Here is a 26126-nt window from a genome sequence, read left to right on the forward strand (position 1 = left end):
GGTAGACTCCCTTATCTGGAGTTCCTGGTGGTGATCCTTGCTTTTCAACAGACCTAAAATTAAAATAACGATATATGTTTCTTCCAACTGAGAAATGTCTTGTGATGAAGGGTTGCTCTGTAGAAAGCTGGGGAGTTCATGGAGGCAGATAGAAAGACGCCAATCCCACAAACATCAAAAGTCACTGTGATCATCTGTACTTTATAATGAGAAACCTGAAGGAAAGGGGAAGACCATCATGCAGGTCAACCCTGAGATTGAGAGGAAACAAACTAATTAAGGAAGTAATGATATTTAAGAAAAACTTGGGCTTCAAAAATTCCAATAGATTACAGGTGGAAGGGGTGACTGAGGGAGGTAAGGAGTAAAGTCCTGGTACAAAATCAGTTGGAGCCTACAATTCTTGATTTTAACAGTGCAGTTACAGAGAAAAGAAACATAATGAATCCTACACAATTAAGTATTAATATGGTGCTGTTTAGATCCGTAAATCCATGTTCATTCTGCACCTAAGCACCTAATGGTTATTAATTAAATGCAAGACATGCAAAATAGCTTTTAAAACTGGAATGTAAGCATGTGAGGGGTAGTGTGTTAAGCCCATTGCTGCTCATCTTGTCCACAAGACTAGTCCAACTTCCTGGACCATCAGTAAAGCTAATGGAAGTAACAGCAATGTAGAGAATTGTGGCTGATTTCAGGAGCTTGTTGTGGTAGGGGTGGATTTCTTCCCCAACTTCCTAATGCAATCAAGCAAATTCCTGATCACCCAATGATGCATCAGCTGCAATACATTACTGTACAGGCTCATTAAGCTGCAACCATTAATATGCCCTACTCTCCTTTCTCCTTAATCCTTGGGTTATGTCAAGTCCCTTTTTAAAAGACTGTGGGGTACCCCAATATCTTCTTCAAGGTGACGTATGTGATGTTGAGTTTAGGAACATTGGAAGAGGCAGTCATTCAGCTCTTTAGTCTGTTCCACCATTCAATTAAATCATGGCTGATCCATATCTTAACTTCATTTACCTGCCTTGGTTTTCTATCTCTTTAAGCCCCATACCTCATAAAATTCTCTCAATTTCATTTAAAAAATTTTCAATTGACCCCCAGCTTCAGATGCTTTTTGGGGGCGAGAGTTCCAGGTTTCCACTACCCTTGGCGTGAAGTATTGTTTCCTGACATCACCCCTGAATACGATTATGTTCCCTTGTTCTGAACTCCCCCTACCAGAGGAAATAGTTTCTCTCTTATCCACCATGTTAATTCCTTTAATCATCTTAAAAAGGTCAAATAGATCATGCCTTAATCTTCTAGACTCAAGGGAATACAAGTCTAGATATGCAATGATTTAACCCTTTCAGTCCAGGGATCACTCTGGCAAATCTACACTGCACCCTTTCCAAGGCCAGTACCTCCTGAAGTGTGATGCCCAGATCTCAGTGCCATTAGTCCAGATGGGGTCGGACCCAGAGCTTTATACAATAGTATAAATTCTACCCCTCAACATCTTACCTTCTCACTCCGAGAGGTAAAGCCATTATCCATGTGGTACTTCTGCATATTGAAGACATGGACCCTTCCTTCCAACGTTGTTGCCACCAGTTTATTCAAACTTGTAAGCTTTCCATCAAACTCCACACAGCAAACCTACCCCGGAATTAATGTTAAAAAAAACAGCCTTGAATTAGCTTCAGTGGACATTCTTCAATGGACAACTACTGGCAAAAAGACCATTCAATCAGTGGAGTCATCCCATCCTAGCTCAATTCCCTACTTCTTAGATGTCCAGACATGGCACTTCTTAATCAAGAGCCAGTGAAAGAAAAAACTGGCCTTTTATAACATCCCAAACCACTTTACAGCCAATGAAGTACTTTTCAACATGTACTCACTGTTGTAATATAGGAAACACTGCAGCTAATTTGCACCAGCAAGCTCCCATAAACAACAATATGATAATGAACAAATTATCTTTTTTGGCAATATTGCTTTAGGAATAAATATTGGAGAGACCTCCCCTGCTCTTCCTCAAAATAGTGCTGAGAGAGCAGATCTGGCCTTGGTTTAACATCTCATCCAAAAAACAGCACCTCCAACAGTGCAGCACTCCCTCAATACTGCACTGCACTGCACTGCACTGTCAGCCTGGGCTTTCTATTCAAATCTCTGGAGTGGGACTTGAATCCACAACCTTGAGACTCAGGGGCAAAGCTACAACTGACACTGGGTAGAAATCTTGTGCCCATACAGACTTGGCTGATCTCAACAGTTGGGGAACTACAACTGATGTTAACCTCCAGTGCTGCCCCAGATGAGATCCACTAACCCAGCACAGAACAGGAACTGAAGCTGGAGTGGCTCAGCTTCACAGCAGCACTGGATTTGAATTCTCTCCATGGGAATCCACTCATGTCACTCAGAACTCACCCCGCTCTTGACATTTGTCTCCCATCGCACTTCCATGTTTCGCAAATCAAATAGTTTAATATCCCCATTGTCATATCCGGCGCAAACACAGCGGTCCCACTGGGTACATGCGTGGCCTGAGAACCAGCCCAAAACAAACATACTTTAAACACAAAACATACTTTAAACATATGTATGTAAATGTGTTTTTGCATGTGTGCATTGTGTGCAATGATGCAGATCCTGTGAGCTTCAACTCACCAAAAGCAACTGTCCAACAGTCTCTCCTGTTAAATCCAGCTGCAGGCTCCATATTGGCCACAGGAAGGTCCTTTTGTCGTGAATCCCAGACCTTGACTGTACCTGGCAGAAAAGGTACAATATTAAGGAGGTCACAAGTGTCTGGTATTCATCATTTGGCACCCAGCAGCATATTCCCCTCCAAACTCCATCCATCCCAATTGATGAGAATCTGATAGATCAGCTCCCGAATCAGTCTGAGTCAGCTTGGCTCAGTTGATAGCGGTCTTGGTTCAGAGTGAACAGGTTGTATTATCAAACTGCACTCCTAGGATTTGAGCCATAATTTGGCTCCTAAAGCCAGCCAGGGAACAGTTTATAACCCTTAATCATTAACTTTTACTGTCAAAGCTCAGGTAGCTCAGTTCTATTTTCACTCATATTTTTCACTTGCTGGCTTGCCCCTGTTTCAAAGAACAATAAAAAATTTAAGGAGGCCATTCAGCCCATTGTCCTTGAGTGAGCTCTCTGAAAACTATCCAATTAGTCCTATACCCCTGTTCTTTCCCCAATCCAATTTTTAATTCCCCTTTGAAACTGTTTCCACCACCCTTTCAAGCAGTGAATTCCAGATCGCAACAACTCACTGCATAAAACAATCTCTCATCTCCTCTCAGATTCTTTTGCCAATTATCTTAAATATGTGTCTTCAGGTTACAGACTCTCTGCCAGTGGAAACACTTTCTTATTTACTCTGTCAAAACATTTCATAGTTTTGAATACCTCTATTAAATGTTTAAATTTCACAGGACTGGAGGTTTGGAAAGAGCTGCAGCGCTGTTCACTCATTCATGGCTAAATCCTAAAGTAAAATACCTAGATTGGTTACTATCAACCGGAGAGAGAAGTACAGAAACTCACAACACAGAAAGTGACCATTCAATCCATCATACCTGTGTTAGCTCCTTGGAAAAGCTATCCAATTACACTTATTCCCCTGTCCTTTTCCCACATTCCTGCAAAAGGTTCCCCTTCTGGGAATCAATGTAGAATAGATTGAAGCTTTATCCTGTAGTAACTTGTGATAGCAAAGCTTGAACATGCTGGACTGGGCAGACATTTCAGCATGACACACAGGGCTTCCTGCACTGACAGAGATGATGTCCTTAAGCAAGATGCTTAAACAGGCCCCTTTTGCCTGGCTCACTGTAAAATTGGTGTACATTTCATTGTCAGACCCTCCTAATATGTGTGCAGTAAACTGAAAGGGAACAGGAAGCCATTGCATCCTGATGAGAAGCACAGAAGTGGAACTGCCGAGGTTTGCAAGGCTATGGGCTTGAGGAGCAGTGTTCTGCAAATGAGCTGCGAACTATGGGAGGTGGAAGTGGGGAGACAATGTAGGCAAGCAGCAGGGCCTCACAATGTAGAAAAGGCATGGATTTCATTCTGGGTGAAAGAGCTGTATCAGTGAGGGAACTTCTGGCATCCATTTATCTAATATTCAAATTGATATGGTCACCACATAAATTGTGCAGATTTGCATAAGTGGTAGGAACATGATAGAGTCATAGAGTTATACAGCACAGAAACAAGCCCTTCGGCCCATTGTGTCCGAGCCGGCCATCAAGCATCTACCTATTCTAATCCCATTTTCTAGCACTTGACCCGTGGCCCTGTATGCTATTATCTACTCTCCTATCAACCAGACAAGTTTCTCTCATCAACAGTGACCCTCATTTGCTTTGGTTTAATAACATGACCTATTTTTGATGCATTTCACTCGAAAGGGCAGATCTTCGGAGTTCTTACCCCCTTTGCCCAAACCTGGGTTTTAAAAGCTTGCGGCTCGTAAAGAGAAGGGTGTAAAAGAGCTGCCTAGTTTGACAAGAGGTTATCAACCTGAAACGTTAACTTGGTTTCTCTCTCCACAGACACTGCTTGACCTACCTACCGAGTACTTTCGACGTTTTGTGTTTTTATTTTGGATTTTGAGTATCTGCAGCATTTTGCTTATGGATAGTTTGAGGTCCTGGGTTAGAAAGAGATTAGTGCCAAATCTTGATTTCATAGAGCTGAGGAGGAGCCCATTGTGCCTGTGTCGTTCTTTGAAAGAGCCATTCATTAATCCCACTCCCCACTCCAGCCCCAAAGCCTTGCAAACTTCTACTTTTCAAGTATTTATCCAATTCCTTTTTGAAAGTTATTAGTGAACATGCACCCAGGCTGCACACAAAAAAAACCCACATCTCCCCTCTGGTTCAATTGCCAAACTGCTTATACAAGTACTCACCATCCCTGCTGCCCGTGACTATCTCTGGGGCCCCCTGTCCGATTCCAAGCCCACCTACACCATCGATGCAGTTAATGATTTCTCGATGTGCTTTGGCTGTATAGAGTGGAGCTTCAGATGCCTCCAGGTTCCTATGGGATAACAACAGGGGAGCCTTTAGATTCTCTTATAATTGCACTTACACTGTAGAAGGTTTGGGAGAGTGATGTGTGTGTTGCTAATATCCCTAGCGTGTGCCAATATCCCCGTTGGGTCAACAACCCCCTATGTTATAGTAAAAATGCTATATAAATGCAAGTTGTTGCTATTATTGGACCACAACCCAGGAGTTCACATCACATGACCTCCCACCTCCAACCGCCCCACCCCCACCCACCCATCACTGCTCAGAATGTCAAAGCAATGGTGGCCACAATACCCATAATCCTCCAGAAACTGCAATATTTATCCCTGTTTTCCTGGTTTCCACTGCAACCTGGATGTGTTCCAGTGCTTTTGTTGTTGCATGTCTGTCTGCAGCAGCCACTTGCAGGAGTGTTTCCAGATGGTCATTCTCTAATTCTGGGTCAATCCAGGTCAATCTGGGAGGGATTTCCAACTCCTACTGGGACAAGGGAGCCAGTTTCTATAAGCACCTGGATTCTGCTTTTACATAATGAATTTTAACCTGAAGGAGATGATTCTGCCCCGCTCACATAACTGAAACCATCTTCCACGTCCTGATTACAGCAATGTCAACCCACAGTTAAAATGGTCTCTATTACACCCGTTTACACCCTTATGCATGTCTTGTGTGGTTCCTTACCCTGAATGGAACTTGTTGAATGGTGAACTGCAGTTGTTGACCTATATGCTGCCACTCTATACTATACCAACAGACTCCACATGCACAGTCTCACCCCAGTTGAATTAACAACCATGCAGATATTTAACAACTATTGGGCTCTCATGAGAAGCTTAATGGGTTCAGGCACCATCCTGGCACTGAACACAGAAATGTGATCATAAAATAAGTTGCATTGAAGATCAACTTTGAAGCAAAGAATTTTTAAAAAATTAATTCACGGGATGTGGGCTTTGCTGGCTGGGCCAACATTTATTGCCCATCTCTAGTTGGCCTTGAGAAGGTGGTGGTGAGCTGCCTTCTTGAACCGCTGCAGTCCATGTGGTGTAGGTACACCCACAGTGCTGTTAGGGAGGGAGTTCCAGGATTTTGACCCAGAGACAGTGAAGGAACGGTGATATATTTCCAAGTCAGGATACTGAGCGACTCGGAGGGGAACTTCCAGGTGGTGGTGTTCCCATCTATCTGCTGCACTTGTCCTTCTAGCTGGTAGTGGTCGTGGGTTTGGAAGGTGCTGTCTGAGGTGCCTTGGTGAATTCCTGCAGTGCATCTTGTAGATGGTAACCACTGCTGCTACTGTGCATCAGTGGTGGAAGGAGTGAATCTTTGTGGATGTGGTGCCAATCAAGCGGGCTGCTTTGTCCTGAACGGTGTCAAGCTTCTTGAATGTTGCTGGAGCTGCACTCATCCAGGCAAGTGGGGAGTATTCCATCACATTCCTGATTTGTGCCTTGTAGATGGTGGACAGGCTTTGGGGAGTCAGGACGTGAGTTAATCATCACACGATTCCTAGCCTCTGACCTGCTCTAGTAGCCACAGTATTTATATGGCTAGTCCAGTTCAGTTTCTGGTCAATGGTAACCCCCAGGGTGTTGATAGTGGGGGATTCAGTGATGACAATGCCATCGAATGTCAAGGGGCAATGGTTATATTCTCTCTTGTTGGAGATGGTCATTGCCTGGCACTTGTGTGCATGAATGTTACTTGTCACTTGTCAGCCCAAGCCTGAATATTGTCCAGGTCGTGCTGCATTTGGACATGGGCTGCTTTTGTCTGTGCTAAATCTGAGGTTGACAAACGCAAATACTTTGGATAATTTTATGAATCTTTCTTGTGAAAAGCCAAGAGAAAGGAACCTTCTGCAGTAAAGTAAAAACCTCTTCAAACCCTTCCCAAAAGAAACAATCCACTTAGAATACAGACTTAAGTTTTTATATAGCAATGTTCACAATCATAAGACATCTCAAGTGTTTTACAACCAATGAAGTGCTTGTAACCTAACTCCATGTATCTGTCTTTTCCCCACATCCCTTAATACTTCTGGTTAACAAAAATCTATCAATCTTAGTTTTAAATTCAAAAATTGATCAAGCATTAATCGCTGTTGGCAGAAGAAAGTTCCAAGCTTAACTTAACTAACCAGCTACACTTATTACCAGATGTGAAGATTGCCTTCAAAGTCTCCTGTTGCCAGGTGCCTCTGTTGCATACTGGTAGCTCCAAACGTGCCGCACCTGAAGGCTCTGGGCTTTTCGATCTACAAAGTGAAAGGAATAAGGTTTCCTGAGATCACAGTATTTTTGTGGTGGGTCTGAGCCCTGGAGATGTAGGAAAATCACCACAGTGACATAGCCTGGTAGAGTTCCAAACACTGAAATTTGGCAGGTACATGTTGATTAGCATCTTGAGCGCATCATTGTTGTGAGTTGGGTTTCAGCAAAGCAGGTTTGTGAAATTTTCAAATCACGGCCAGCATGGAATTATGGAAATAGTCTTTCCAAATCTGAACTGTGTCCAGAGAAAATTCAGAGCTATGTTAAAACTAGGTCAAGAACTGGTTACTCGAATTCCCATTCCAGAGACTTAAAGTCAAAATCTTGGCTGTCCCTCCTAGTGCAGTACTGAGGGAGTGCTGCAGTGTCTTTTGGATGAGATGCAAAACTAAGGGCCTGTTGCTGCCTAAAGTGGACATAAAGGATCATATCAAAGAAGAGCAGGGGAGTCCTGGCCAATTTTGATCCCTCAACTAATGGCACTGAAACAGATGACCTGTTTCTCAACTTGAATGCTCAAGAAATCAGCAAGGAACAATAAAAATAAAACATTTATGTTTCAACTCAGCTAATAATGTATACTGTTGGATTGTATAATGTTCACTTTGTTTTACTGTTTGTGCAAGTTTGCTGTATGCAAATCAGCTGCTTTGTTTCCTACATTCACAACTGTGACTACACTTCAAAATGTGATGGGTAACAAATACCAGCCTTGCCTTGTCCTGAGAAAGAATTGAAAAAGAAATTTGATGACTTTACCTTCTTCAATGCCTAAAGAAAGACTTGTGCTTACTTAGCACCTGACCACTCAGAAATCTCTCAAATTACTTACTATTACATTACAATGTGTTACAGTGATCCAAAGTGTATAGGCTTCCTCATTCATGAGACACATGAGTCGATTTGCACACAGCATGATCTCCCAAACAGCAATGATCGGAAAATAAATACTTGCATTTATATAAAAGCAAAATACTGCAGATGCTGGAAATTTGAAATAAAAACAGAAAGTGCTGGAGAACCTCAGCAGGACTAGCAGCATCTGTGGAGACAGAAACAGAGTTAATGCTTTTGACATTTAAATGTTTTAACATTAATGACTTTTCTTCAGAGTCATACAGACTTGAAACGTTAATTCTGTTTCTCTCTCCACAGATGCTGCCAGACCTGCTGAGCTTTTCCAGCATTTTCTGTTTTTACTTGCATTTATATATCACGTTTCATGGCCTCGGGACATCCCAAAGGGCTTCACAGCCAATTAAGTGCTTTTTCAAGTTACTGTTGTAATATAGAAAATGTGGCAGCCAATTTGTGCACAGCAAGCTCCTACAAAAAGCATTGAAATTAACTAGATAATCTGGTTTTGTGATGTTGACCGTGGGGTAAATATTGGCCAGGAACCAGGCTTTTTTCGAAATAGCGCCATGGTATATTTTAACTCCACTTGAGAGACAGATAGCACCTCTGGTAGTGTAGCATTTTCTCCATACTGCACTGGAATGTAAGTCTACCATACATTATATCTTTTTTAGCACTTGTATATATAACTCCGCAAAGGTAGATTATAGAAACTGTGTGGATTCAGGAATGTAGAAAGTGAGATTAAAAGTCCCAAAACAAACACACAAGATTATCAACATTCATGGTCCCTTATTCAGTGGGAAAGAGAGGGAAAATGCCTTATCCAACACTTACTTCTTTAAATAGTCATCACCCCTTTAAATTAGAACTCAGGCAAAACTGCAGAACAATGAGAAGGAATGACCACTGACACATTTTAAGTTATTTTATCATTTGCTATCTTTGCCTTTCCTCCAGCCATAGTAACTCCTCCAGGAAGGTTCCAAAAACAAAATCGGAAGCAGATATATGAAAAATTACAAATTTCTCAATTGACAGGAAATATGGGTCATATAAAACTTGCCATCCTTCAATGAGAATGTACACAGTGCAGTAATTTTATTGATATTTATAGTGCAATCTTCTCCCACATGTTTCTGTGACAATGTAACAGTTGGAAGTAATCTGATACAGTCGCCACAGTAACTATTATACTGCAAGTTTAATTGTCATGTGGCTCAGCTGGTGACTGCACTGTCCAGTGTGGACATGCTGACCAAAGATCCTAAGTTCCAAACCTGAGAATGTCCTGAGTCTTTAGACAATACCTGTGACTCCTGTGGAGTCTATAATGGTGGAAGGGGTAGATATTTTGGTTGGTGGATGAGTTTCCAAACAAGCAGATTGCCATGTTCCAGATGGTGTTGAGTTACTTGAGCATTATTGGAACTGCACCCATTCAGGCAATTGAACAGTATTCCCTCACACTCCTGACCAATACCTTCTAGATGTTGGACAGACTTTGAGAAGTCAGCAGTTGAATTATTTGCTGCAGAATTCCCAGCCTCCAGACTGCTCTTGTAGCCACAGTATTTATGAAGCTGATTCAGTCACATTCTAGTCAATAGTGATCCTTTGAATGTTGATTGTGGGGGAATTTGGTGATAATAATGCCATTGTTGGAGATGGTCACTTCATGGCACTTGAGTGGTGTGAATGTTACTTGCCACTTAACAGTCCAAGCCTGGATATTGTCCATTCTTGCTCCAGGTAGGTACAGACTGCTTCATTATTTTAACAGTTGGATTGAATGCTGCAATCATCAGCAAACATCCCCATTTCTGATCCTGATGGAGAGAAGGCCATTGATGAAGCAGCTGAAGATGATTGGGCCGAGGTCACTGAAGCGATGACCTGGGGCTGAGATGGTTGGCCTCCAATAACCACAACCATCTTCCTTTGAGCTAGTTATTACTGCAGCCAGTGGAAAATTTCATGCCCCCCCCCCCCCCCACCCCACCCCCTCCAACCCATCCCCGCACCTCGAATGTCAGTAACTTCAATCTTACCTGGGCTCTTTGATTAGGTCAACTGCTACCTTGATGTCAAGGCAGTCTCACTTCATCTGTGGAATTCAACTCTTTTGCCTTTGTTTGGACCAAGGCTGTAGTGGCGCCTGGAGCCAAGTGATCCTGGCAGAACGCAAGCTGAGCATTGGTGAGCAGTTTACCAGTGAGTAAGTGCTGTTTGTACCACTGTTGACAACCCCGCTCCATTACTATGCTGAAGGAGAGTGCACGGATAGAACCAATAGGTCATTGGCTGGGATGATGCTTTCTATGGATAGGATCTACTTGGGCAATTTCCCACATTGTTGGGTAGATGCCGGTGTTGTAGCTGTGCTGAAACAGCTTGGCTAGGGGATGTAGCTAGTTCTAGAGCACAGATCTAGAGCACCACAGCCAGGATATTGCTGCCTTTGCTGTATCTGGTGCATTTTGATGCCATCTCATCTCCATTTCACACTCAGGAACTTTTGACCTTCTGGCTTGGCCTGATCTGTGGGTCTGCGCGATTCCCAGCTCAGCCTTCAGACTGAATATCTCAGCATTCCCCGATTCCCAGCTGCGGTCCTGCCAAGTTCACTGGATCTCGGGTTCCATGGATTCTTTCTCCCCACCTTCTACTAAACTTAGCTCCACCCCTGGCAAGGCAGTGGGCAGGACATGGCCGGTGGCAAGAAACCTGTGCCCTCAGGGAGAAAAAAATAAACAACGCCTAAAACAAAATCCAGAAACATGTGTCAGTTTCCGAGTAATCGAAATCGACATGTGGGAATTGACAAGATACATTGAAAGTCACATTGGGGGAAAATCCTCAAATCTGAGAAATCAGGGCCTGTTGAATCCCTTTCCAGTTCTGATAAAAGGTCATCAAACTAAAACGTTAATAAGTCTTATTTCTCCCTCCACAGATGCCGCCTGACCAGCTGTGATTGCAGCATTTTCTGTTTTGAGTTCCCATTTCCAGCATCTGTAGGATTTTTGCTTCTGTCTAAACCTCTCGCCTGGCACCAATTAATTGCTCTATTCTGACAGTCGAGATGAGATCTGGTTCTCGCCAAATGTTGCAGGACCAGTGGTTCCATTGTACAAGGATCCCTGGTTGCAATGTAGCCTGGGAATTGCAACATTGAATCTTTGCCGTGGCTACCTTGTAACATTCTCCATCGCCCTGTAACATTTTCCTTCTTTTCCCATGGATCACAAGAAAATACAGAGGAGAATGAAACAAAGAGTTACCATGTGCACGTCTCTGATCTCCCCGCTCGTTGTCCCGTACACCCCGATGATACCCCTACTTGGTGCCCCGGGGCCTGTCCCCAGGCAGACGAATCGGTTGCTACACGGGATCCACAGGCACCCGAAGGGGGTGAGAGGCACTTTCCGATGGCAGAGAGACACCAGGCGGGGCTTGAGGCTGTCGGACATCGCGCGGGGTGGATAGCGACCCTGCTCTGTAGATAAAGGACGGAAATAGAAGGGGATTAAAGATTAATTATCGACTCAAGAAGGACTTAATTCAAATGATGCAGAATGCCCTTTGTGTACAACCGATCAGAATCTAAAAAATCACCTTCAATTCTATTTAAAGAACACAGATCGTTCCAAACAGCTCTGCTACTTAAAGCTCTGGTCCAAACTAACAAAAGAAATTTAAAACTTAAAATATTGCTTTAAAATCGTGGTTATATTTTTTAAACAAATGCTAATAAGGCCCAGTTCTGATTTCAGGGTTCTTTTTAAAGATCGCCATGAACAAAATATTTAAAGTTGTAAAAATAAATCTCGCACCAGATTTAAAATAAAAAGCAAAACTGACTTGAAAGTGAAAGCAAAGTTTCTGGAAGGCGGAGCTTGACGGGCCTGTTTCCGCCCAAAGGGACTGTAAACAACGACCCCAGCCGGCCGAGCGGGAATTGCTGTTAATTATATAAATAACTTGCATTTATATATCGCCTTTCGGGACCCTAGGATGTCAGCGCTTTACAGCTAGCGAAGCACATCTTGAAGTGTAGTCATTGTTGCAATGTAGGAAAAGTAAGAGCTAAGTTACCCGCAGCAAACAGCGATGTTAGTGATCCCATTTATCTATTTTTAAGCGATGTTGGTTGAAGGCTTCATATTGAGCCAACACAAGCTGCCCTTCTCTGACATAGTATCGTTGGGTTTGTTTTACGTCCACCTGAGAAGGCAGACAGGACTTCTGCTCAACAGGTCATCCAGAAGATGACACCTGGGACACTGCTGCACCTCCTCCCTGGCCTAAATTTTGAAAAATCTAAACTAGTGCCAAGTGAGTGCTGAGCTGTTGGAGGCGTTGCCTATCCAGGTGCACGTAAAAGATCCCAAGACGCTTTGAAATGGTGCAAAGAATTTTGTTCCATGGTCAATATCAATCGCTTAAACAAAATAGATTAACTAGTCGTTTATCTCATTGCTACCTAAAAGAGAATGTGCAAGGTTACAGGATAAGGCTGGCTTGGCCTAAATAGCTAAGTGGTTATGGTACTGGGTTTGTAACCCCAAGATCAAGAGTTCAAATCTCACAATGGCAAAACTATGAAACAATGTAACTTCATCTGAAACAGATGGAAACGTGTTTGTACTCGAAAGAGTTACAGGATAAGGCACAGGAGTGGGACTAGGTGGAATGCTCTTTCAGAGTCAGTGCAGACTCGATGGGCCAAATGGCCTCCTGCACAGTGAAGATACTGTGCAGGACCTGCCTGTATGCAAATTAAACAGAAAGGTGCTAATACTGGTCTTCCATACCAGTATTGCCTCAGAGATTTGAAGGTCAAAGATTCTGTACTAAGTTAACCTACTTTCCTATCCATTTGTAGATAGCTCAAGCTGCTGAGACTTGTAGGGAAGGATTATCCTGTCGGTGAGGAGAGGCGGGGCCTGCTCGCCGATGTGTAAAATGACGTGTGTGGTGTCGGGTGGGCGTCCTGACGTCACCGCGCATCATTTAGATTTGCATTTCAGCAGGCGCGTCCGCCGAACTGTCAAAGGCCTATCAAGGCCATTTAAAACCTAATTATTTCAATTTAATGAGCTGCAGGATGAGGTTTCATGAAGCGTTTTAAAATCTAATAAAAATTTATACATTTATTCTTTGACATGTCCCAGCTCATGTGATAGGCCCGCCCACATAAAATGGCGGCACGTCCCCGACCGGGGGTGCCGATCAGGTTCGCGCCCACCCCCGCACAACCCCCCCTAACGGTGGGGGGGTGGAATTTCTGGCCTTAGTTCTTGTGGCGGAATTTTACTGTCGTGTCACAGCGGGGGTGGGGCCGTAAAATTCAGTGGGCCGCTCAGAACTCCATTGACTTCATCGAGACCGGAAAATCCTGCCGGCAGGATTGGGCCGTAAAATGGTGTTCTGATCTAGACACCAATGAGGCACCAGCGGGAATGACAACCCTTTCCAAACATTCAGGCACTTGAAATGTAGACAGGAAGTAACAAAAGCAAACACAAACAGGGCCATGTTGCCCTTGGATTGAGACCCAGGAGGGCAAGTCTTGGGGTCTGCATTTGGCCTTAATGATGCAGGAGGGAGAGTCCCGCTGTAGATCATAGGAAGAAGAGGGAGCTGCAGAAGGGAAGGAATTGCTTTGGGATCCTGAGAATAAGCCATGAATATTGAGGGTAGATTGGGGAGGGATGATTTTAACTGCTGACAGGTCAGGCTGGCAGGGATCAGTGCAGGGGTGGGGTTGGGGGGAAGAATGATCAATGCTGCCCATTCTTGACAGTAAGAGGCCTGAGTCAGTTTTTACCCATTCTGCTGGTGAGCTGTGCATGGGAACATCGGTTCTGGGAAGGTGGAAAATTAGCGGGCACAAAACAATTGCATTTGTTCCTTCTGCATCTGTATCTGCCTTGGGCTCGTTGTGAATGGTTTTAGACAGGCAATGAAGCAGAGTGAATCACAAAGGACTGGCTAAGTGCTAATTAACTGCGGTTTGTTGTTGCTTTTATTTTCATTGCTTTTAATTATAAAACTCTTGCACTGTGGAGTTCTCATTAACACCTGCAAAATAATTATTACTGATCAATCGCACAGCAGAAAAACAGCTGGAAAGGGAGGAATATTTCCAAGCTTGTGGAAATGGCGGCCCACAACTGTCACCAGTCACCATGTGAGGACTCTACATTTTCTCCTCTCAGCTCTGCTGTGTGATTCCACCAAGAATAGTAGTAGTCCCATCCCCATGCTTACTCACCCTCTGGTTTGTACCTTATCCAAGTACAAATTCTTCATATTTAATTCTAACTAATGAGTGTCTGCAGAAGGTTAAGGGAAATATAATAGCGGAGCAGACATGATGGGCCGAATGGCCTCCCTACACCGTAATTTTTCTTGTTACTATGGTTCTAGGTGTTCAAAGTTGTGCAGGATTTTGACAGAGAAAATAAAGAGGGTCAGTAACTCAACCAGATAGATTTAAGATAGTTGGCAAAAAGAACCAGAGTGGAGCTGAGGAAGTTTTCTGCGATGGGTGCTATAATATGGAATGCATGGCCAGTTTAAATAGTACTTTTCAAAAAGGAATTGGGTGGTTACTTGAAGGAACTGTATTGGGGAGTGGGTCCAATCAGATAACTCTTTCAAAGAGCTGGCACAAGCAAGATGGTCCAAATGGCTACCCCTGTGCTGTAAGATTCTATCATCCTATTCAAGTCTGCAGGACCTTGATCTTGTTTGGTTAACCTTGATGGATTTCTCCTCATCCCTCAACGTGCTGGGACAAATTGTATCAATCCACTGCTTCCTCAGCTGATATCAGTTCATTCATCCCATTGCTGGAATCTGCCATGGTCTGCCGAGTTCAGAACCACTTTGCACCTAACCCTAAGCCTACCTCAACCCTAACCCTTACTCCTAATCCTACATCTAACCCTACCCCCAACCCTACCCCTAAATCTAACCCCAACCCTTACCCTAACCCTACCCCCAACCCTTACCCTACCCCTAACTCAAAACCCAGCCTTACCCGTAACCCTACCCCCAACCCTAACCCTACCGCCAACCCTAACTCTTACCCCAAACCCAACCCTAACCCTACACCTAACCCTACCCCTAAATCTACCTCCAACCCTTACCTTACCCCTAACCCTACCTCCAACCCTTAATCTACCCCTAGCCCTGCCCCAACCCTAACCCTTACTCCTAACCCAACCCTACCCCTAAATCTACCCTCAACCCTTACCCTACCCCTAACCCTACCCCCAACCCTACCCCTAATCCTACCCCTAACCCAAACCCCAGCCCTACCCGTGATTCTACCCCCAACCATAACCATATCCCCAACCCTAACCCTACCCCAAACCCCAACCCTACCTGTAACCCTACCCCCAACCCTAACCCTACCCCAACCCTAACCCTACCTCAAACCCTAACCATACCTATAACCCTGATCTACGGAGTCAGAGAGGGGCATGGTTTCACAATCTCAGTTAATGTTTCTTCCCCAATAACTTAACAATGTGGCATGCTTTATTTATTGTTGTTCAATATAATAATATTTTAAAATGATTTTTAAAAATGCAGCATTAAATTGAAAGTAAGTATTCATATATATCATGAAAGAACATTCCAGATTTTAAATATGTTTAGTAAACTCGGGACACATATTCCATCTAGTGGTCACTGGGTGCAGAATTATTTCAGCAACCTCCATCATTACATCAAATGTAATGACGCACAAAAGTGATACACATCCTTTATTTCTTTCTTTCTTCCATCTTTCCTTCCTTGTCTCATCTCTCCATACATTTTCTAAAACTAGAAAGCAATGTGGTTGCAAAGTATTCCCTAACTCTGCACTATATTTTTTCCCTGTGAAATGTGTCCCTGGGATGTGATCAGGTTGTCAACAATGATGTATTTGTGAATGGTAAGGTTATGGGATGGGGGCTGCTGTGCAGAGATCTTTTATGCTACATCTGCCCCTGACCCTTGGGTACATGAGGCCAGCCATCCCTTGCCCTCTCGGAGTGCTCGATCCATGATATCTCAGTGAATGAATGAGTGTAAAACTATGGGCAGCCTGCACACTACAGTACTCTGTACTAAAGTCAGAAAACTGCCCCTTATAATTCAGAACAAAATTGAAGGGGTGTGAGATAGTAGGGTGCTGCTACACAGATCATTAGAAGTAGGACTGTAGTTGAAGAAAGAGCAAATGGTATACTATGGGGAATATCGAATGTGAAATAATCCACTAACTAGGTTTTAGTTCAAAGAATTGTGTGCAGATTTGGGCACCCCTTTGTTGGCATGGACAGGTGATGGCATATGTGTCCCTAGACTAATATTCCAGAGACCCAGGGTGATGCTTTGGGGACCTGGGTTCAAATCCCACCACAGCAGATGGGGGAAAAAAATCTGGAATTAAAAATCTAAAGATGACAATGAAGCCATTGCCAAATGTTGTAAAAATCCAGCTGGTTCACTGATTCCCTTCAGGAAAGGAAACCTGCTGTCCTACATGTGACTCCAGACCCACAGCAATGTGTTTGACTCAATTTTAAAAAATGCCCTCTTAAATGCTGGCCTAACCAGTGATGCCCACATCCAATGAATTAAAAAAAAGAGAATCACAGAATGGGTTCATGTGCAGAATATAATTGGGGTGAAAAATGTAAAAAAAAAGAAAGCAAAAATTAAAGGGGAATTTAATTATGCTCAAATTTGAGAGAGTAAATATTAATGGATTATTTCCATTGAACAGTGAATGGTGTGGCAAAAGGGCAGTACTAGAAACTTAAAGGGATTGGGGGTAGGATTTTTTTCATGCAAAGACTTATGAAGATATGGAATGCATGCTCACAAGTTTTTGCATGCAATTAATTACATGGAATGCATTCACTGTTGTTAAGAACATCAGAACATAGCATAAGAAACAGGAGCAGGAGTAGACCACATGGCCCATGCCCTGCTATTCAATATGGTCATGGCTGATCTTGGACTTCAACACCATCTTGCCGCCCGTTCCCCATATCCCTTAATTCCCTGAGAGACCAAAAGTCTGTCTATCCCAGTCTTAAATGTATTCAACAATGGAGTATCTACAACCCTCTGGGGTAGAGAATTCCAAAGATATACAACACTTTGAGTGAAGAAATTTCTCCTCATAATGTACAGTCATCATAATTGTTATGTAGGAAGTCACGGCAGTAATTTTGTACTTAGCAAGATAAAACAATCCATAACAAGTTTCAGCAATGGGCTGTTCTGAAGAAGAGTCATACGGACTCGAAACGTTATCACTGTCTTTCTCTCCGCAGATGCTGTCAGACCTGCTGAGTTTTTTCAGCAATTTTTATTTTTGTTTCAGCAATGGGCTGAATGACCAGTTAATCCTAAAAGACTGATAATATTGTAACCTTGCTTATATATTTTACAGATGGTAATTGACCTGCTGAATATTTCCAGTAGTTCTGCTTTTGTCAAGGATTAAAGAAACTGGTGGCAGGGGTAAACATCATCGCAAGTGCAATGGGTCAAATGGCCACACTGCATCAAAATGGTTGTGTTATGTGTGAGTGCATTATGCTTATTTGCCTATAATTAGTGTTGTGTGTGGTGCTTGTGTCTGTGTGTATGTTTTGCATGTAAGTATTTATGAATTCACTTCTCTCCATTTCTGAGACTATGTCTGCTCCTCAGCCAGTCAAATCAGGCACATTATGTCATCAGCACTCGCTGGCTAAAGTTTCCATTTTGGTTTATTGAATCAACAGAAATAAAGTAAAATAAGAAAATTGTGTTAAAAATATTTATCATCCTTTCTTAAGTCTGAATTTTTCTAAGGTGGAGGAGTACTGAGGGTGAGACTAGTTCAGTAAACAGCCTGGACTGACTGTAATAGATGCCTCTCTGAAGACCACAGTGTTGAAAGTACAAAAATAGTCCTGTTGTCCAGGGCCACGTGGTTCATTGCCAAATGGGCAGCCCATTGAAACCAAGAATTTCTAACCTTCTGAGCCAGAAATTCCTACAGACGACTTTCCTTTAAAACACTGCACATTTCAGACAGCTTTAAGAATTTTGTGACGCTCCCTGAGGAGATCATTATGTTCTCTGGTTAATTCTGTAAATGCCATTACCCAGCGCAGTCTGCCATTTCTGGTCATGTTCTAGCCATGAGGTGCTGCTCAATCCATTCTCCAGACTCCCAGAATCCTTGCTGACTTTCTTCAACAAATAAGACTTAGAGGTTTCCTCCTGAAAACATTGTGAGAAACAATTTGCAATTTGAAAGGAACGTAATCCAATGAAGTGATACTTTCCTTGTGGTTTTGACAGCTGCGGTGACTTAGGACAGAGAAAAGGCTCTTTTAGTTATTTTTATGTGAACACAGACTGTAATCTTTCTGTTAAAATTCTTAGTTGAGTACTTACCTAGTCACTAAGGATAGTCAGTTTGCTGTTTTTTACTCAGTTTTCTAGGGTACGCAGTTGGCTAATCTCCAGTAGAAATTAAATCTAATTAATAAATCTGGAACTAGAAAGGTGGTGTAATGATGACCGAAAAACGATTGTTGATTGTCATAAAAACCCATCTGGTTCATTAATGTCCTTTAGGGAAGGAAATCTACCATCCTCACCTGGTCGGGCCTACATGTAATTCAGATCCACAGCAATGTGATTGACTCTGAAATCGCTACAAAGTCTAAAAGGAATGCAAAATCCAGGAACTCCCTTTCTAACACCACTGTGGGTGTTCCTACAACGCACTCTCATTGATCCAGACTGTTCCTCACAATTGTGATACACAATAAATTGTGGTACACAATAAATGCATTTTCCACCTCACCCAAAACCATTGATCTCCCAGGAGAGGCAAAGAAAGGATAAAAACCCAAACTCAGAAAATAATCTGGGAATTGTTTCTCTGACCACCAGATGTGATCGAATATGGTCAAGGAGATTACTCTGACCCTGATGATGACATGCAATATGCAGTGGCATGCAACCCCTTGACAGAAACAAGTCTAGCTCTCAGTTGAAAGAATTCAGTGTCAGTCTGTCCAGAGGTCCACTATTCTCTGGTTTGTGTTGCACACATTTCCTGCAACTGCCATTCTTTCTTCCTGTAACAATTTCCAGTCATCCTTTGTTGTTGATACCTCCATTGTAGTAAAACAGTTTATCTTTGCCAAGTGGAGATCTGCTCATGATGTTGTGAAGACATTCTGTGCTCCTGCACTCATCTTTGTCATATTGCAAACATCACACTGTCTTCGTGTAAAAGTGTAAAGTGACGAAGGAATATTTGGAATGTGCAAACAACACAAGTTACCACAGCTGCCGAGTCTCCCACCTGTATGTATAACGTCACTCAGCATTTACATAATATTAATTCAGCTCTGTAATTTTAAAGGGCAAACACCTACACTTAACAGCAAAATAATACTTTGTAATTTACATGATTTAGCAACATTTTTTATTTATTCATTCATGGGAAATGGGTGCCACTGGCAAGGCCAGCATTTGTTGTGCATCCCTAATTGCCCTTGAGAAGGTGGTGGTGAACTGCCTTCTTGTGAGTGTAGGAACACCCACAGTGCTGTTAGGAAGGGATTTCAAGGATTTTGACCCAGCGACCATGAAGGAACGGTGACATAGTTCCAAGTCAGGATGCTGTGTGACTTAGAAGGAACCATTCAGCCTCTCAAACCTGATTTCCCATTCAATTACATCATGGCTGAACTGTATCTCAAATCCAACTTTCTTCTCCCATTAGCATGACCAACTGAGCCACCTAATTTAATGTCATCAACAAAAATGGGCGTATGGCTTTCTATTCTTTCATCTAAGTCACTGATGAATTTAGAGAAAAGGTGAGGTCCCAGCTTGCTCGGGACACTCCCATTCACATGCTGCTATATGAAGTATGCCCATTACCCCAACTCTCTGTCCCTTCCCTCTACCTCCTAACTCTGACTTATTGGAGGCATTTTCCCGCCACCAGGTAAGTCCTGGCATTGGGACCCACTCCTGGGAGGATAGCGAGGCCGCAGCCATAATCTTCCCGCTGAAGTCCAATTCAGGAGAGCGGGCTGCCCGACCAGAGGGACTGCTGCCGAAAAGGGAAAAGAGAGGGCGGCTCCATACTAGGACAAGTAGAAATGTTTATTTTTTGCGCCGGGGTCAGGCAGATTGGAGTGTTAACCCCGCCCAGGAGAAGTGGCATTGTCGCCAGTGTTCCCCCCTTGCCAGGGTATGGAGCTTCTGAAAATTAAGGCCCATAGCCCACAGGAAACCACTGGGAGTCCAGCTCCATGCAGCTAGTGGCTTCCCAAAGTGGCAGGAGCTGTGGAAAATGGCTGTCAATTGGCTGCCTGTCTCCACTCAGTAGGTAGCTGGGCCGCTGCTTTCCCGCCACTGGGAATATCCTGTGCCAGTGTAAACATTTTGGGATTCCCTCCCAGCGCCATTCTTTCTCGCCCTTTCCCCCATCTCCAATGGGCATGGCGAGCAATGCCTGAGAAGGTCAGCTAATGATACTAAATGACCATTCGGTATATAACGTTTGGGCAGAGGGTGCTAGAACACAGTTTGGAGCACATTTGATGTCAGCATCAAACTTTAGGGTTAAGGTGTTTTTACAAACAAACCCTGATCCTGGATGCTGAGATACAGGCTGATCCTTAGCGTCAAAGGACTAGTGAGTTATAAGGAAAACGTAGAGAGGCGTTAACTTTTCAGCCTTAAAAGGAATCAGAATTGACTGTGTGACAGAAGGTTGAGGGTTCAAATTTCACGAAATAGACCTGAGCATATTCTCGAGCTTGACAATGTCTGTACAGTATTAGGGAATGCTGCATTGTTGGAAGTGCTATCTTTCCAATGTCATTAAACCAATGTCATTAACTATCTGCTCTCTCAGATGAACATAAAAAATCCCATGGTCCTATTTTGAAGAAGACCAAGGAAGGGTGTACTATGTAATATTTATCCCTCAATCAACATCACTAAATTATCTGATCAAATTGCTGTTTGGAGGAGCTTGCTGTGTGCAGATTGGCTACTGCATTTTCTACATAACAGCAGTGGCTACAGTTGAAGAGAATTTCACTGACTGAAGTGCCTTGGGGCAAACTGAGGTTGTGAAAGACATTAGATAAATGCAGTATCTTCATTTGCAAATACCCTAATTGTTCAGTGTTGAGCTCGGTGCCAAATTAGCAACACCTGAGCGCTGTCAGGAGGTGGGAGTTAACTACTGAGCACAACCCTCAAAGGCAGATGGCAGCCATGATGGAGCCTGCTGCTGTCTTTCAGCATAAAAGAGTGCAGAAAGGTGGCCAAATGGCCAAAAAAAGGTATTGTACTGGATCTGAAACAATAATCTCTATTGTCAAAACGTTTTCCTCTAAAAAAACCATTAAACTGATTGCTCACTGCAATGCACCCGACAGCTGTTGGTGATCTATGATTTGAAAATCACCTTCTGGCCCTGCCCAGCCTGTTAACAAGCTCCTCAAGGAGCTTAATGGGCAGTTAATTGAAGGCGAACAGGATCCCAGCTGTTACCCCACCCCGACAACTGCAGAGTGTCCCAGGAGTGTCAGGACATTGACACACCGTTTGGGAACACTATTTCCAAAGCGCGCCCGCTTCTGTTCTCAACCCCAAGGGCCACTGAAAATCACCCACAATTTTGCAAATAAGGTTATTAACAGTATGGAAAAACACATAGAGAAAATTACTTTAAAGTAATTGGTGAGAGTAGGAATCAATAAGGTGGTAAGAACAGGAGAGACTTCTGGTCAGTCAGCTGCAGAAGGCAATAGCAAACCACTGCAGTACCTTTCCAAACATAATCAGGGACCAACTCAGAAGTCCACAGTTGCCAATGCCCTTTCAGAGCATGGTACCTGAACATGCAAACATGAAAATAGGAGCATGAGTAGATCATTCAGCCTCTCTAGCCTGCTCTGCCATTCAATAAATCATGGCTGATCTGATTGTGGCCTCAATGCCACTTTCCCGCATACTCCCAATACTCTTTGATTCCCTTGTTAGTCAAGAATCTACCTATCTTTCCCTTAAAGATATTCAATGACCCTGCCTCTACCACTCTCTGGGAAAGAGAGTTCCACAGACTTATGACCCTCTGAGGGAAAAAAAAATCTCCTCATCTCCATCTTAAATGGGCGACCCCTTATTTTTTAACTGCCCCCTTGTTCTGGTCTCCCCCACAATGGGAAACATCCTTTCAGCATCCACTCTGCCAAGCCCCCTCAGGATCTTACATGTTTCAGTAAGGAACCTGTAGAGAGAGAGAGAGAGAGAGGAACCAGTAAAAGACAAACTTAGAACTGAGGTCAAAAGATTCTTCTTCACATAGGGAGTGACCAACACTTGCAATGGACTCCAGGGTGGGATAGTGGAGTCATTTAACAACCAACTGGGGGATTTGGGTCTTGTTGGATGGTTAAAATAAAATGGGTTATAATGGCCTTCCTTAGCTGTACGATGTTGTGAACATGTTTGAGTTTTGCTAATGTGGTTTGTGATGATTCCATGTTACGCTGCAACCACCTCGGAACATATTGTGCACAATTCTATTTTTAATAAGTAAACCCCAAACCCTCAATTTATATTCACTGCATGTCACAAGAATGCTAGCATTTATTTAGCTTCCTCCTTGCATGTACCTGACCTCCCCCGCCCAGTTCCGCCAACAGGCTCAAAAATCCAGAATCAAAAACGGCAGAAGAAGGCAGGTCATCCTGACCAACATTGCTTGACATTTCCTGCAGCAAACAACGGGAACTAGAGAAGGCCATAAACAGTGCGCTGATTGTGCCTGGAATTTGGGCAGCACACCCAGTTCTATCCTTGGAATGCTTAGGAACCAAAATAATAATTCTTAATTTTTTTTAATGCTGTTTATTTAGGATTTATTTGTGTCATTGGAAAAAAAAAGGATGAGCTATAGGAAGAGAGCAGGCACCCACATATTGCCCAGAGACAGCAGCATTATTCCTGTACTGTTGCAGCTCCCCTCTGGCATTGTTTCCATTTAGTCAGAGAGTATGGTTTAAGTTTCTAGAAATATGGCAAGAGGTAGTGGAATAAGTGGAAAGTATTTCTGATTGTCTTAATTTTCCCCAGAACCAGTCAGAATAAATGTCTGGTGATAAGGTGCTTTTTGACCAGTTCAAAATTTGACTGAAGTTAGAATAATGTTACAAAGAGGAGTCACTGACGAGGGAGAAGGAGTGAAGTGAAAGGAGAAGGTCCACCAATTTTGTTGGGTCATTTGTTGAGGCAGTTTAAGAGATCACCAGACCTCAGGAGAAGGGATGATGGAATAAAGGAACCTTACAACAACTGGCATCATTTTATTTTCGCAATTGTTACTGTTCTCTTCTCAATGCCAACTGCAGATAATGCTAACAACCACCTTCCAATAATGATTACTGTCAATAAATTATTGTCTTTCTTCATGTATTAGCAGTGCATCACTAAGCAGTTTTAGATTCTCTGCAAAGAGATCAGGTTTCTGTCTGTCCATTTACCAAGTTGGGGTCATTGGGAAGCAACCAAAACTAGAGGTCCTGGATACATTTTTCTTCTCTAATGCACTGAGATCAATTGTAAGGCCCTGCTGCAATGCCAGCTGAGATTAGGAAATTTGGCATTGATCAGGGGTCAAACCTGTGTCACTTTTATATTGGCCTTGTTTTACTTTGGATTTTGTGAGCCAGATCCTGGCATGCACAATTCTCAATTTGATTCATTTTATCTCGGCACAGACTAATAAACCTGTCAAAAATGGGGCTACTGGGACAAATAGACCAAATATAGATGTATAAATACTTGGAGCTGGCTCATTGATGCTGGAATCACGGAGCCCCGGAGGAAGCTACTCAGCCTGTCGCATCTGTCCTAGTGCCAAATGTTCACCCTAAACCCATTTCCATTTTAAATACTAGAGAGCAGAACTAATACCAGAGAACAAAATTAATACCAGAGAGATCAGAAATGATACAAGAGAGAATGAATAAACATAAATGTTATAAGAATAGAACAGACTGATCCATTGGCCTAGAGGTGGGATGTCTATGCTGAAAATCAATCATCTAAAACTCAATATTTAACAGATAGCTTTCATTCCTTCACCAACATTTCTGCATGAAGACATTAGCATTGGAAAGCTCTCATTTAAGGATACTTTATACAGACCTCTCTCCCAACGTGACTGATCATAGCACAGTATGCAATACATACATATGAAATAGGAGCAAAAACTGGCCCTTCGGCCCCTCAAGCCTGCTCTGCCATTCAAAAACATCATGGCTGATTTGTTTGTATTTCAAGTTCCACATTCCCATCTACCCCCAGTAACCTTTGATTCCTTTGCCTAACAAGAATCTATCTACTTCTGTCTTAAAAATATTCAATGACCCCGCTTCCACCGCCTTCTGGGGCAGAGAGTTCCAAAGTCGCACAGCCCTCTGAGAAAAGAAATTCCTCCTCATCTCTATTCTATAACAGCAACGCTTCATTTTAAAACAGTGTCCCCTAGTTCTGTACTCACCCACAAGAGGAAACATCCCTTCCATGCCCACCTGTCAAGGCCTTTCAGGATCTTTTATATTTCATTATAGCCTTTATTCAAACATGGACAAAAGAGCTGAACTCCAGAGGTGAAGTGAGAGTGACTGCCCTCGACATCAAGGCCGTATTTGACCAAGTGCGGCATCAAGGAGCCTTAGCAAAATTGGAGTCAATGGGAATAAGGGGGAAACTCTCCGCTGGTTGCAATCATACCTAGCACAAAGGAAGATGGTTGTGATTGTTGGAGGTCAGTCATCTCAGCTCCAGGACATCACTAGCTCCAGGACATCATCATCATGTCCTAGGCCCAACCATTTTCAGCTGCTTCATCAATGACGTTCCTTCCATCATAAGGTCAGAAGTCCGGATGTTTGCTGATGATTGCAGAATGTTCAGCACCATTCAAAACTCTTTAGATACTGAAGTAGTCCATGTCCAAATGCAGCAAGACCTGTACAACATCCAGGCTTGGCTGACAAGTGGCAAGTAACACTCACGCCACACAAGTGCTAGGCAATGACCATCTCCAATAAGAGAGAATCTAACCATCGCCCCTTGACATTCAATGGCATTACCATTGCTGAATCCCCCACTATCAACATCCTGGGGGTTACCGTTGACCAGAAAGTGAACTGGACTAGCCATATAAATATTGTGGCTACAAGAGCAGGTAAGAAGCTAAGAATCCTGTGGGCGAGTAACTCACCTCCTGACACCCCAAAACCTGTGCACAATCTAGAAGGCACAAGTCAGGAATGTGATGGAATATTCTCCACTTGCTTGGATGAGCGTAGCTCCAACAACACTCAAGAAGCTTGACACCATCCAGGACAAAGCAGCCCACTTGATTGGCACCTCATGCACAAACATTCACTCCTTCCACCACCGATGCACAGCAGCAGCAGTGTGCACCATCTAAGAAATGGACTGCAGAAACTCACCAAGGCTCCTTAGACAGCACCTTCCAAACCCACGGCAACTACCATCTAGAAGGACAAGGGCAGCAGATACATGGGCACTCTGCCACCTGGAAGATCCCCTCCAAGCCACTCACCATCCTGCCTTGGGAATATTTTGCTGTTCCTTCACTGTCGCTGGGTCAAAACCCTGGAACTCCCTCCCTAACAGCACTGTGGGTGTGCCTACACCACATGGACTGCAGCGGTCAAGAAGGCAACTCACCACCACCTTCTCAAGGGCAATTAGGGATGGGCAATAAATGCTGGCCTAGTCAGCGAAGCCCACATCCCTTGAATGAATTAAAAAAAACTTCAATCAAGTCACCCCTCAC

At 43.3% G+C, this 26126-nt stretch overlaps 1 protein-coding gene across 6 annotated transcripts in view; it reads right to left on the reverse strand.

Moving 5' to 3' along the window:
• The window catches only part of LOC121272647 (WD repeat-containing protein 92-like), a 35257-nt gene that overhangs the window by 1733 nt on the left and 7398 nt on the right, over window positions 1–26126 (reverse strand). For 3 of the 6 annotated variants that reach the window (XM_041179347.1, XM_041179348.1, XM_041179349.1), the window contains 6 exons: window positions 11482–11696; window positions 7223–7323; window positions 4943–5073; window positions 2671–2772; window positions 2431–2546; window positions 1516–1650 (listed from right to left, as the gene is read on the reverse strand). In XM_041179347.1, coding sequence (XP_041035281.1) covers window positions 1516–1650; window positions 2431–2546; window positions 2671–2772; window positions 4943–5073; window positions 7223–7323; window positions 11482–11670 — 774 coding nt within the window. In that variant the 5' untranslated portion in view covers window positions 11671–11696. Of the gene's footprint in view, window positions 1–1515; window positions 1651–2430; window positions 2547–2670; window positions 2773–4942; window positions 5074–7222; window positions 7324–11481; window positions 11697–11815; window positions 12045–12295; window positions 12400–13067; window positions 13107–26126 lie in introns of those variants that run through there. The other 3 variants (XM_041179350.1, XM_041179345.1, XM_041179346.1) reach the window with 3 other exon arrangements.

This window comes from Carcharodon carcharias, chromosome 34, assembly GCF_017639515.1.
Source record: "Carcharodon carcharias isolate sCarCar2 chromosome 34, sCarCar2.pri, whole genome shotgun sequence".
Classification (NCBI taxonomy): Eukaryota; Metazoa; Chordata; class Chondrichthyes; order Lamniformes; family Lamnidae; genus Carcharodon; species Carcharodon carcharias.